At 40.0% G+C, this 13,754-nt stretch overlaps 2 protein-coding genes across 2 annotated transcripts in view; one reads left to right on the top strand and one right to left on the bottom strand.

Moving 5' to 3' along the window:
- eloal (elongin A, like) overlaps positions 1–13,754 on the bottom strand; it is a 30,733-nt gene that overhangs the window by 13,415 nt on the left and 3,564 nt on the right. The gene's annotated exons all lie outside the window — the stretch shown is intronic.
- On the top strand, positions 804–10,120 carry gclc (glutamate-cysteine ligase, catalytic subunit). The gene is made up of 16 exons (XM_041049522.1): positions 804–1,457; positions 2,505–2,617; positions 5,331–5,513; positions 5,731–5,844; positions 6,102–6,160; positions 6,456–6,592; positions 6,782–6,856; positions 7,073–7,189; positions 7,291–7,429; positions 7,597–7,709; positions 7,808–7,900; positions 8,019–8,123; positions 8,272–8,353; positions 8,440–8,549; positions 9,163–9,283; positions 9,397–10,120. The coding sequence occupies exons 1-16, from the start codon at positions 1,308–1,310 to the stop codon at positions 9,576–9,578; spliced, it is 1,893 nt and encodes a 630-aa protein (XP_040905456.1). The 5' UTR covers positions 804–1,307; the 3' UTR covers positions 9,579–10,120.

Here is a 13,754-nt window from a genome sequence, read left to right as displayed (position 1 = left end):
TGAAATGATTAGATCTGGCTGAAGAGCTTTCAAGCATATGACAGAAACAGTTTAAGAGCTTGGAGTACATTAGACTATAACCTGATTTTCGACCCATGCCAGTACACACACCCTCTAAGAAAAGTTCAATGCTGTGTCACTGTTACAATCACTTTTTCTCTTAGTATGATGTTGTGTTCAAGTACTTCTTATGAAATTTTAAACATGACATTAATTTCAAAGCAGTTGTTTTGGAGATGATAAGACATGGAAATTTTTTTTCTTGTTTGTTGGTTGGTCTGTTAGGGGATTACTAGTAAATCAATGTGATAACAGAAAACAAAACAATACATTTTAAAGCATTCATTTTATAACAGATATTGTGTCCTAAATTAATTAAATGTAGTATTAACTAAGTTGATATTTACAGAATTTAGCTTTATGAATCTGAAAGGGAGGTGAGTTTTTTTTCACAAATATAAACCATATGGAGGATAATTTTGGTCTGAATCAAAATTAAAAAAGGTAGTCTGAATTATCAGAAAGAAACTTTTTTTTATTTTTTTCTCCCTTTTGCGTTCGTTCTTTTCAATTTAGCCTTCACTTTTCACATATTTTTCTGCCATGCTCTGAGTAAAGGCCTGACAGCACCGACAGCAGGTGAACGCAGCATAGCCGACGGCTCTGATTGACAGCTTGGCGGGAGGGGTCGAGCTGCGAAGAATGCTGAGTCACGGTGACGCCACCGCGCTCTCCGCTCCGCCTGACGATGTCACGTGTGCGGAGCCAGGAGGGCGTTCATATGTTGAACTCAGCCCAGCACTGTGAAGCAGATTGGTTTGGCAACAACGACCTACCCACAGGTTTACCTCACTGCCAGTCGCTGAGCTACACCTTAACAGCCTCAATCCGCCGTCGTGAACGGAGCCGGGGCTTGCACGCACTCATCAACTTGGCGTTGTTGTGTTTTGTTGTGTTTTGTTTTTTTGTTTTTTTAGCGGCGTAATCAGCCCACGGGCGTGCGGTACCAAGCTAACCGGTCATTAGCAAGTGATGAGCAGGGGCCTGCTTCTTCTGGATGCCCATCTGAGGTTATCGACAGGGCACGCCGCTTAACAGCAACCCAGAGAGTCAGAATTCAACCCGTGATCTCTCTGACAGCACCCTGAGGATCCAGACCCTGCCGGTTGTTTGGACCTAGACTTCATGCTAGCTCCGTGCGAGGTGGACAGACTAGCTAGCTAGCTAACGCTCGGCGTGCAGGTTCAGTGTAAGCAGCCAGCAAAAGACACCAGCCTCCAGTTCGTACTTTACAGCCTGTCTGTGCGATGGGTTTACTGTCACAGGGCTCTCCACTGAACTGGGAAGAAACCAAGAAGTATGCTGACCACATCAGAAAGCACGGCATCATTCAGTTTCTCAACATCTACAACAAGGTGAAGGATCGTCAGAGAGATGTGCTGAAATGGGGCGATGAGGTAAGACACTGTTTTTGTTTTGGGTTTTTTTTTTCCTCTTTAAACTGAACCAACTTGGAAAAATGCGCTGCTGCACATGTCTGTGATCTGTCAGTCAAGATGGTTGTGCATGATGCAACAGTGGTCTTTTATCGATACAGTTAAACTAATTTACTGTTGCCGCTCTCACTGCAAGAGAAGTTTTGTTTTGTTTTGTTTTTAACTCGTATAAATCTGCAAGTTTCAACGTCGTCTTTCCATCATAAAACCGTTGTTAATGTCTACATGTAAGTTGATTGTCAAGATGGTCAAACCAGTTGTTGCTGGTTGCATGTGAAACAGCTCACTTAAATGACGCCTTCGGAGCTTACTTGTATAACACTGTTTTTACAGACTGTTGTCAGATTGAATTCTTAATACCACGTCTAAAGACTTTTTCCAAGAATTAGGCAGAGTCCAAAGAACCAGATGTGTGTGTCTTTGAGAATTAACAAACATATTTACAAAGGGTTATCCAACGGCTTCTTATAAATGTTCAAACTGAGGATTACCAATCATTCAGTTTCCCAGTAACTGTCTGCTAAAACTACTAATTTAGGGAAGACACTCCCTTTTCAGCAGACTTTAATATAAAACGCACTATACAATATCTTAGGATATGTGCACTGCTGTGACTTTTTTCAGAACTTCGCACCAGTTTGCATCTCTAGTTTTTGCCCGCCACCAGTCCACAAAACTTCAGTGTGCCACAGCTTGAACAAAATGTTTTGATTTCGAACAATGTGGAATGCTGTTGTTATAGATTAATCCCTCTTTCAGACAGGGGATTACAGGGTAGCAGAGTGAAAGTCAAGGAAACATGACTGATGAATTGGAATTGATGTGATGGCGTCCCAGTCTGATCTTGAAAAGGTTGGCTTTGTGCTGTGGCCCAGCACTGACTGAAAACCTGGTTTTAGAAGTTAGAAGCGTACATTGAATTTGAATAAAGTAGCAGCTAGTGCTAATGCAGTTTTGGACTGTTGATTGATAGTGTGACCTGTTTGTTTTTTAATGATTTACTTTTAGGTTGAGTACATGTTGGTGGAACTGGATGACAAGGATGAGAAGGTTCGACTTGTCCTGAACGGCGGAGATGTTTTGGAAACCCTCCAAGAACAGGGTGAAAAGATAAACCCTAAGTAAGTGATCTCTCCATAGCACGTCTGAACATTTAGCTGAATATATTGCAGTCATTAAAAGAAGTTGCGGATGTCTTTATTTTGTATTGTTTTAAAGGGTTTATCTAAATCATTTTGTTTTTATTTGTCTTCTGGCTACAACTTTGTTTCTTCCTTCCAGAAGCATTTTTTTTTTTTTTTTGCATAAATGGTTTAAGTCATAGTTTTTCTGTCTGGAAGCCACTCTGCTAGACAACAAAAATAGCGGCACTTAACATTCACAATCTGAATGACATTTAAGCAAATACCACACCACGAGTACCAACATTAGCAACTGTGCGTCGTTAGTTTCATGGTTTGTTTTGGATCACAGTCAGCACAGATATGGACTGGCTGACGGGGATTCAGATTAATTTGGGTTAAATTAAACCTGGGCCTAAAATATCATACATCACAAAAAGCAGAGGCACAGCTAGGCTCTGTGTGTGTGTGTGTATAGTTAAGTTAAATCAACATACATCACACATGCGCATGTATTTGCTTCATTATCAGTAAAGCCAACACAACCACACAGGTATTTTATTTTGGGCTGATAAGGCCTCATTTCTGGAGTGCACTGAACCTGTCTAAGCTACACCTCCCTGATACAAAAACGTAAACATGAACAGTGATAGTAACAGCAGAGGACAAGGACGGTGGCTGAAAATGCATCAAAAGATTAGTAGTTGCACACATGCACACATGATACTGGCCATATTTTTTTCCCCACGCACCTGGTTGTTGTTATGTGTTGGTAAGTCCAGCTACAGCACCTACACAAAGACAAATCACCATGGTATGTGTGTACCTCCGCCCAACCTCAACATGAACAGACCTCTAATCAGGTAGAACAACTTCAAACAGTTATATCTGTGTGCAAGGTCATTAATGGACAAATCTATTACAAAATGCAATATATTTGCTTTTGTGTGAAGCAGTGGTGTCCCCTATGGGATCCCGAGATTTGTCTTGGGAGTGACATAGACAGAAGCGATGAGAAAAAAAAAAAACTTTTCTATTACACAAAAATATTTCAGTTTTTTGTCTAATCCTTGTTTTCGTTTGTTTAAAAAAAACCCTCAAATCAGATCAGCCCTTGGTTGAACTGCCCACTCTGAAGTCTGAGAACCTGTGATGAGGGGTCACAAGTAGACATTGCTTCTTTTTTTCATTCTTTTTTTTTTTTTAAGGAGTCACAAGTCAAAAATATTTGGAGCCACTGGTGTAGAGTACAGCACCAGTTTGCATCTGGTCAAACACACAAAATTTGCCTGTAAGCCTGTGTAGCGCTGACTGTCTATTTGACTTTCAAAGTCACCGTTCATTCATTAATCATATTACATGTGATGATCTGACACATAAGTCCTTAGTGTTTTTGCTCCCATACTCAAATTAAACTACACAAAGTGTGAACCCTTTAAACACAACGCTGAGGTGTTTAGAAAAAGCTTTTTTTTTTTGATTAAATATTTTTTTAAAATCTCACGTCAGTGCTCTTTATAGAGACATTTGAACTTTTCCCTTAATCATTGATTCCTCTTCAGCAAAGGTAGTACATTCCTGTATTTTGGATTCTTTTTCTTTTTGCCTTAGTTTACAGAAATGCGACAACAAGTTTATATAGCATATGCTGTCTCCGTCTGTTTGTTTATTTGGAATCTGCAAGCGGAGGCGTCATTCATCTGCCGCCATCGGGATCTTTTTTTGAATAGTGTCCGACAGCTGTTCAGCCTGTCTCTACAGCTTATTGCTTATCAAAGATCTCAGGGTGATTTGTTTTGTTTAAGAGTAAAATGGGCCTATAGGCTGTAATGTTTTAGTAAAATTAGATTTTCTCATTAAAGACCACAGATAACAGAGGCTAAGGTTCCTGGCACTGAGGAGTCGCTCCACATCATGACACTGCTACTGTAGGAACAGTAGAGATGTTAGCATTGATGTGATGAGGTGTGTTTCCTCAGATTTTGGGATTCAGTTTGAGAGGTTACATTTTTGTATTAATAGACCAGAGAGGCTTTTTCCTCATTCTCACAGTCAATCATTAAGTGCTGTTACACAGTCTGGGGGGTAGGGGCCATTATTTGTCTTTAATCAGGGCTGGCTACAGATGCTATTTTCTTCCATCTCTGCAGAGAATCTGTCTTATTATTTAATGTGGCAAAGAAAAGCATTAAATGCAGAATGCTCACATTTGTTTGGCCTTCCTGCTTAAAAAATGACTGATGCTCCTGAGGACGTCAGTGAGCAATAAGGATCAGAGGGCTTCCTGGGAATGCCATTTACAGGCCGAAACTGTGGTAACATTTCTTTTAAAAAAGAGGAATTCTCTGCAGCCAGTGTGGATGTGTTTGTACAAGCTCGTGAGTGTTATGCTTGCTCGCTGCCAATGACGTCGGTGTAAATCTGCGGAGCCAACTTCACCCAGAGGAAATACCAGTGGCAGTGGGAATAGTAGAGCCGATGCATTCCTCATTACTGCCCCTCTGTCGCACATACCACAGAGCACGCTCTGAAGCACAAATATGTTGAGTTCGCCCGCCCCATCAAGATTATGGCTGACATACAATAAAGGGACAGCAGCCAGTTGACTTAATCAGAGAGATCATCGGGATACGGAGATCTTTTCTTAATGGCCTTCTTTCCTGCTGACCTATAAAAGTGGAACATTTTCACAGCACCTTTTATATTTCTGCAGTCACCCCACTCTCTGGAGACCAGAGTATGGCAGCTACATGATTGAAGGAACTCCGGGGCAGCCGTACGGCGGGACCATGTCAGAGTTCAACACTGTGGAGGGCAACATGGGGAAAAGACGACGAGAGGCCTCATCTGTCCTGAACCAGAATGAAACCCTCTGCACCATCACCTCATTTCCAAGGTACTTTACATTGAGGAAGTGTTTGAACTCTCTTTAATTATTGTTAGTGATAAGAACAAAACAAGTTTTGCATTTTTCTCTATTTTCAGATTTTTTTTTTTTTTAAACAAAACAATCAAGTAATTGAGAAAATCACTAGCTGTATAACTGTTAATAAAAAAAATAATCATTAGTTGCAGCCCTATAATAGTCTCCTATGTGCTGGTCCTTTGTTTAGGTTAGGTTGCCCAGGCTTCACCAGACCAGAGCACCGGCCGACTCCTGTGGAGAAGGGAGTGTCAAAGTCATTGTTTTTCCCAGATGAAGCCATCAACAGACACCCAAGATTCAGGTAGTACTTCGTGGCTGTAACTTCAAGACAGCATGCATGGTTTCCTCACTGATATGGTTTTGAATTTGAAAGTTTACTGTTATGTTGTCGCAAAAAAAAATTTTAAATAGGCAAATAATTAAGGATCCTCTAATACAAATACATACCAGTTTGTAGTTTGCTGTTGTGAAAGATAGATTGTGTTCTTTATGGCTTATATTTACTGTAGGTGCTTGTAGATTATGACCATACCACGTGTATGTCTGTTGCTTTTTCAGCACTCTTACCAGAAACATACGTCACAGAAGAGGAGAGAAAGTTGCGATTAATGTGCCAAGTAGGTTTGAGTGAAGTGATACAAACCAGTTATTGTAATTTGTCTTGTAAAACTGATTTTTTGTAATTTTTATAAAACAAAAAAGTTTTTTCAATAAAAATGTGCAATTTGTTTTTCTTTTAAATTCTTCTGGACTATGACTATTTGGTTGTTGTGGATGTGTTCAGACTCTAAACAGTAATGTGCAGATCACTGCAGGGGTAAATGCAGTGAAATTAGATTTTGATGCATTTCATTCGATTCGCCTCTGGGACTGAATGGGATAAATGAAACTATATTCCTTTTCATGTTTCAGTCTTCAAAGACAAGTCCACTCCATCTCCATTTGTGGAGGAGTTTCCTGAGGATGATGGTGAAGCAGCGAGGGCGGCTCTGCCTGATCATATCTACATGGACGCCATGGGCTTTGGCATGGGGAACTGCTGTCTGCAGGTACTGAAAGACTCAAAGGACCAATGTGGCATCCCAGAGGCTTTGTTGCCTTGAACAGTCCTCTTTGTTTTTAGTGATGAAGATGATGTAACCTGGACTGTTTAGAGTTTTGTGTGGCTGCAACTTTACAATCCCAATAAGTGATTTATAAACGTACTTCAGCCTCTGATTTTTACTGTGCTGTTGCAGGTAACATTCCAGGCTTGCAGCATTAATGAGGCAAGATACCTCTATGACCAACTAGCAACTTTCTGCCCCATTGTGGTGAGTGGATAAATAAAGAATGGGCTTTCTGTTATATATTATGATTATTTCCCTGACCTCTTCTTCAGCAGGACTATAACTATGTAGAATTTGTCAGTATTTTCCAGTAATATGCAAATATTTTTATGTATAAAAAGGTAAAAACAGACTTTTTTTTTGTACCCACAATTACATCAAATGCTGCTTGTACTGAACAATGTTTTTTGCTCTTTAAAGATGGCACTGAGCGCTGCCTCACCCTTCTACAGAGGCTATGTGTCAGATATTGATTGTCGCTGGGGAGTTATTTCTGCCTCAGTGGATGACAGGACACAGGAGGAACGCGGGCTGAAGGTGAGCACAAAGCACCACATAGTCATCACAGTAAAAAAATATTTGTGCTAGAGTTTTGTATTTTGAGGCTTATGTATGAAAAATGACTTTTTCCTTTGCAGCCTTTGAAAAACAACAAATACAGGATCTTCAAATCAAGATATGATTCCATTGATAGCTACCTGTCAAGCTGTGGTGAGAAGTACAATGACATCGATCTGACGATAGACAAGGAGATCTACGAGCAGCTGCTCAGTGCAGGTACCGTCGTCTGGGAAAATGGAGAAACTGATATATCAAAAAATCAAATATATATTGTCCATGCTGTCATCAGTAGGAATATGTGAAATAAAGGAAAAATACTTCGACAGACAAAATCGATGAAGCTCGTACAGTAACGAAATGAATAATAAGCTCTCCGTTGATAGGAATTGACAAGCTTCTGGCCCAGCACATAGCACACCTCTTCATCCGTGATCCACTCTCTGTCTTCGAGGAAAAAATACACTTGGATGATGAAAACGAGTCCGATCACTTCGAGGTGACTTTTCAAGAATTGCCTAAGTGACTTCTTGGAAGACATGCTTGACTTCAGCATATATGACTCTTTATTTACACTGGACACATGATGTCTTACAGAACCTCCAGTCGACCAACTGGCAGACAATGAGGTTCAAACCTCCACCCCCAAACTCCGACATCGGCTGGAGAGTTGAGTTCCGCCCCATGGAGGTAATTACCAACTGCACCATCACTTACTTGCGCTCACAGTTGTAATCTTGGTTTATATTCAGTGACAGTATCTGTCAAGTACAGAAAAAAACCTGATGGTTTTGGTTTTGGTTTTCAGGTGCAGCTAACTGATTTTGAAAATGCTGCATATGTGGTTTTTGTCGTCCTGCTCACCAGAGTGATCTTGTCTTACAAACTGGACTTCCTCATCCCTTTGTCAAAGGTGAAAAGCCATACAGTTCTTCTGATTTCCTGAAGAGAAATTTAAATGCTCAAGTGGGACGTGGGTCCTAATTATTGGAGGTCCATTATTTACAGAACTGAGTTTGTAGACTAGTGCTCTGATACAGAAAACACTTGTCGTTCATTAGGTTGATGAAAACATGAAGGCCGCACAGAAGAGAAACGCGGTCCAGGAGGGCATGTTTTACTTCCGAAAGGACATCTTCAAAGGTGGGGAAAACAAAAAGTGGAAGCTAAGGTTGATGATCCTGCTGAGTGCTTCAGTTAGCTGATGCCTTTGCTTCATCCACCAATAGGCTGCAACCCGGTCCTTGATGGTACCCCTTCCGCTCAGAATGGCCTGGAGACTGATGGTGCTAATGAGGAGTACACGCTGATGAGCATCGACACAATCATCAATGGAAAGGTGATTATTGCCTTGTACTTGATGACCTTTGACTTTTTAGCCATGCTAGCGGTGTGGCTCAGTGGGTGGCAGTGTCGATCAGTCGGCTGGTCCAAGGCTTTCGTCTGGACTGAAATATCTCAACAACTATTGAATGGATCGCTGTGATATTTCGTAAAGACATACTTGGCATGACTCCAAGATAACAGGAACTTCTTACAGTAACAACATTTTTCCACTTGGTGAAAAGAATGACAGAGATGTCAACACGGTGTTGGCGAAATGGCTTCAAAGTCCACATTGTGGTTATGTCTAAGTCTAGTATTAACACTGTTACAGTTGATTCTGCTAAACATAATACCTGGAATGTAGTGCAGCAAAAGAAGCTTATGTAAGCAATTTAGATGATGTGTCTATAATGCTCTCAGTGATGGAACCCTCTTGGGAAAAAGTTTGAAGACTTCCAAGTCAGAGTAGTGGGAAGTTCTTTCTGTTGACATATTACAAGTATTCAGTTCAAATCCCAGCTGTGCCTTAGCACAGCCTCATAGAGCTGCGAGCATGGCTCCATCCTCTTCACCTTGTTTTAAGCCATCTAACAATAACTTCTGTTTTCCTCTTTTTATATCACCAGGAGGGAGTTTTTCAAGGGCTCATCCCGATCCTTAACTGCTATCTGGAGAACATGGAAGTTGACGTGGACACCAGGTGCACCATTCTGAATTATCTGAAGCTCATCAAGAAACGTGCCTCAGGTAAATATGCATTAAAGGACAAAACTTAATGTTCTCATAAGCCATAAGCAGATTTCTCTCTTCACGCAGCTTCAAGTCTGAGCATAACTCTTAATTTTGCTGATCTGAAACAGGCGAACTGATGACCATGGCCAAGTGGATGAGGGAATTCGTCGCAAAGCACCCGCAGTACAAGCAGGACAGCGTCATAACTGACAAGATCAACTACGACCTCTTCCGAAAGTGCGACAGGATTGCAAGAGGCGAAGAGCAGTGCCCAGAGCTCATCGGAAACCCAGTAAACAAGTTCAAATGAGAAACGCTGTAGAAATGCATCATCATTATAAGAACCATGCATGTGAAGAGAGACCAAATGTGCGGCTCAGAGCGAAAGCAGTCCAAGTGTAAGAGAATGCAAAACAGCATGTGTGTGGTATAAGAAACACACCTGCATCAAATGTATGTATATATACTGTTTCAGATTTTTATGATTACAAAATTATTTTAATAGGGTTAAGACATGCAAAAGGTTGTGTAATAGAAATCAGATGTGTATTTATTTTTCTCTGGAAATTAAGCCTATCTGTGTGAGAATGTAAATGTAGCAAAGAGTTGTACAGTAGTCTGCTTTTAATCTTGTGTTCTGTAAATACTGTACCTCTGCGCTTTACGACATTAACATCATGGGTATGTTTTTTTGTTGCTGGATAAGAGCTTTCTTCTTTTTTGCATTTTAAGAGAAATGTTTACTTTGCTTTGCTGACATTGTAGTGGGACCTTCAAGATGTGTTGCATCCAAGTGGAAATGGTGAACCATTGTTTGCAATGTGATGCAGCTTCAAAATAAATCTGTACAACAGGAAGTTAGTCAGTTTTCTTGCAACTGTTTCAGGTGTTTTTGGAAAGCATTGTATTTAATAGGGCTAAAGGGAATGGATTCAGTATGTTGTCTGAGCCACCACAAAGGCTTCATCATCAAGCTTGGTCTAACTCTCATGAAAAAAGCCTTGAAATCCTTCTAACTAACCACATTAGCTGCATTATGATTGACATGCCAGCAGGAATGCCTGCACTCAGCACATTTATATCATTTCAATGTAGGAAAGCGACCACAGCAAACAGTCAGGACGCAGCACTGTGACTGTGACTGTTTCACAAAACTTGAAAATATTAACTGTTAGAAATAAACTATAGTTTTAATGTTATGGGATAAAGTTCATGTGAGAAACTAAGATTTCGGTGCCTTTGGGAGACTTCTGCTTACCTCCTCTACAGAGGTCAAAGGTCAGTGTCTGACAGAGCTGCACAACTTGAGTTGTTTCAGCTGCGCTCCTGCACCCTAACCCTAACCCTGTAGTACTACATAAACTACAAAAACATGAATTATCTAATTAAATCCTTCACTAAATGCAAACATGCTGCTGTTAAATATTTACCATGTTCAACATTTCAGCAAGTTGGCACGCTAACATTTGCTGCTAAACACAAACTATAAGTGAAGCTGACGGTAATGTTATTAGTTTTGCAGGTATTTGGTGATAAGTCATTGGACAAATTAAAATTTTGTCCTGATGCTGGCGCTCATTGAAATGTCAGGGGATCAGGGGAAATTATTACAATGAATTCTCGGGGGCACAATGATTTGTTCTTTGCAGAACAACATGGCAATTCATCAAAGAGATGATATCTCAACGTCTCTAACTGAGACATTTCAGTCTGGACAGAAGTGGACTGACAGACTGGCTGCTTTTGCTTTTCCTGGAGGCATGCCACTTGAATGGCTAAAAACAGTGGTACAAAGAAACACCCACAATTTCAAAGTGGAAAAAAAACATGACTTCATTTGTCTGAAGGGTGTGGTGCAGAAAATATAATTCCAGGCGCTCAGTAGAAGGTTAAAATAATAATAATAATAAAACCTTTTTAAGCTAATTTGTTACAAAAAAATATCAAAGCATTTCTTTTTCTCTGTTTTCACATTTGCCTGCAATACTTGAAATGTCCAAAAGCCAATACCTGGACACTTTCATCCACAAGATGGTGGTGTTGAACCGCAGCTTTACATAATGCTGAGCTGCAATGATAAATGAGAGCATTGCCTCAGTTTGACCTCTTGGACTAAATAATGATTATGGCTGCCTACCCTGTGGAAAGACAAGAGACATAGCTTTATGCAGCAAGAAAAAAAAAATTAAGCAAAGATGAAACCCTGGCATTTTCTGATTTTATCAGTACAGTGGACATTAGAATAAAATGCAATTATGTGTTTAAATAACTGGTCTTCAACACAAAAGTGATAAAAGTAAATATTCTGCACAAAAACTGACATTCCAATAGGAATACTGGGAAACAACGTGGATGTGAAAACACAAAATTACCTTTACATCCTCCAATCAAAAACAAGTTAGAGTGACGTCACTCAGGCCTCCTATGCACAGTAAAATGTGCCAAACCCGGTGCTTAAAATGATGTTTGATCACTAGGCCACTGCAGTGGGTTTCAGGCAGTGCCGACATAAATCTAGTGGATCCCATGACAGGTGACACCATTCTGTAGCCCTGACCCAAGGTGCCTTTAAACTGCCTTCAGTCTCCTACTCTCACCCAGAGAAAACTAGGTGGCATGACCCAGCCTTGTATCTGATCAGGTTAAACCTACCTGTTAACAGCATGCCATGCTAACTAGCTTGTTGTGTGATCTATTGAATGTGTCACCAAACAGTCGTCTACAGCTTCCACGCCCTGACAATCAACGAAGCATACCCTTCTGTCTAAGACTATTAGTCGACAACATGTTGACCCAACAGGTCGTCAGGCTGGTCAGGCTGTCTCAGCATTTCAGCAGAGATGTTGGTGCATTTTGAATGTTGTTTCTATTGGAAACAACATCTTGTGGCCATCGGTGGTACTGCTGTGTTGTTGTTTGTGGTGGGCATGTCCGCTCACCTAAAAGCATTTAGAGTAGCTCTAATCCCTACTAATATTTACTACTTTGAGTTACGCTGTTAGCAACAGAGTCATGGTTTCTAGAGGCCTGTCATTATGACTGCTTATCAAGCCCTCTTTCAGGCAGACTAATTAGTTTCTGCTTAGAGCTGCGCTAATCAGTGTTTCTGCATTAATAATGGATCACATAAGCACTTGTATGTTAAATGATTTGCTCACAGTGAATTGCATCTGTATCACCTGACTCTACAGGTCCCCTCAGCTCTATGCAGAGTTTTATCGTCTTTCAGCTCATTGTTTTGGTTTTCCAGCCTGCAACTTTACAATTGTAATTCAGTTCATCACTGCACTGATTAGCACCTTTGTCATCCGCAGATGGTTTCAGATTGGATTTACAGTACATTTGTTAGGGAGCAGAGACACAACTCTAAATGAATGATAGTTGCCCTGTGTCTACTGGATGTAAAATACCTTGCCTGTGACACATGAATTTAGAAAATCAATAAACAAACATAAAACTGTTAGAAGAAAATGACCAATCATGACTGTGCAAAATTCATTAACAATCCATCCAATAGTCGCTGAGATATTTTAGTCTGAGCCAAAGTGGTTTGACAGACCAACATTGCCATCCTGTGAGTCATGCTGCCAGCACAGTTAAAAACACACAACTCTGAAAGATGTTCTGACCACAAAAACTCGAATCTTGACTTGAGACTTGAGACCTGAGAATCTGTATTTACCTAAATATAACCTAAATAAATATAAACCAAATATCATCACTGTAAACACTTTAATGTTACCATATCAAGACTTATTTCAGACCATCTTAACCTAATGGCTACACCCAACTGTCTGTTTGCACACTGCTTACACCCACAGTTTAAATTAGCCTTAAATTTATGTCACAGTTTAAGACTACAGTTTCAGCTAATTCTTTATTTACCTAATAGAGTAAATGTAGCACTTGTCCTGTAGCGCTGAACACATTCTTGGCTGTTTGTCTGTTATACTTTTACTCTACCACATTAATTTGACAGCAATAGTTACTAGTTAAACTGCAGATTTTATATACAAAATATATGATAATCTTACAAAATATATGCCCTGTACGATTAAATACAGTTATGATGCATTACAGATTAAACTATAAACTGCGTCTAAATTGTATCATTAGCTCTAGCTTGGCCTTTTCTGACAGTAAAATGCGACTTACACTTTAAGGCATCAGTAATAATAATATATTACTTATTATAATCAATAATAAGTAATATAACTTTTTTCTGCAAAACTTTTGCAAGTTATTATTTTCGTTTGCACGCAGAAACTATAAGTTTTCTAAAACTGGGGAAAATGTCAAAAAAGGAAAAAAGAAAGAAAGAAAGAAATACTCATGTAGTCTTCGCTTGCCTCGAGTTAACCATTTACAGGGACTACAGCCTATTTGAAAGTAATTAAAGGAGGGCAGAGGTAGCCTTGATGTCATCCTTTTGACTCTGTGTGTGTGTATGGGTGTCGTTGCAACACACCGGGTCACCTCCTGGCTG

This window comes from Toxotes jaculatrix, chromosome 11 (genome assembly GCF_017976425.1).
Source record: "Toxotes jaculatrix isolate fToxJac2 chromosome 11, fToxJac2.pri, whole genome shotgun sequence".
Classification (NCBI taxonomy): domain Eukaryota; kingdom Metazoa; phylum Chordata; class Actinopteri; family Toxotidae; genus Toxotes; species Toxotes jaculatrix.
Note: the sequence above shows the minus strand (reverse complement) of the source record. Positions and strands in the feature narration are given on the sequence as shown.

Coding starts and splice junctions, on each gene's coding strand:
- gclc (XM_041049522.1), top strand. CDS start 1,308: ATGGGTTTACTGTCACAGGGCTCTCCACTGAACTGGGAAGAAACCAAG. Junction 8,354..8,439: donor CCGAAAGGACATCTTCAAAG/GTGGGGAAAACA, acceptor ATCCACCAATAG/GCTGCAACCCGGTCCTTGAT. Junction 9,284..9,396: donor CATCAAGAAACGTGCCTCAG/GTAAATATGCAT, acceptor GATCTGAAACAG/GCGAACTGATGACCATGGCC.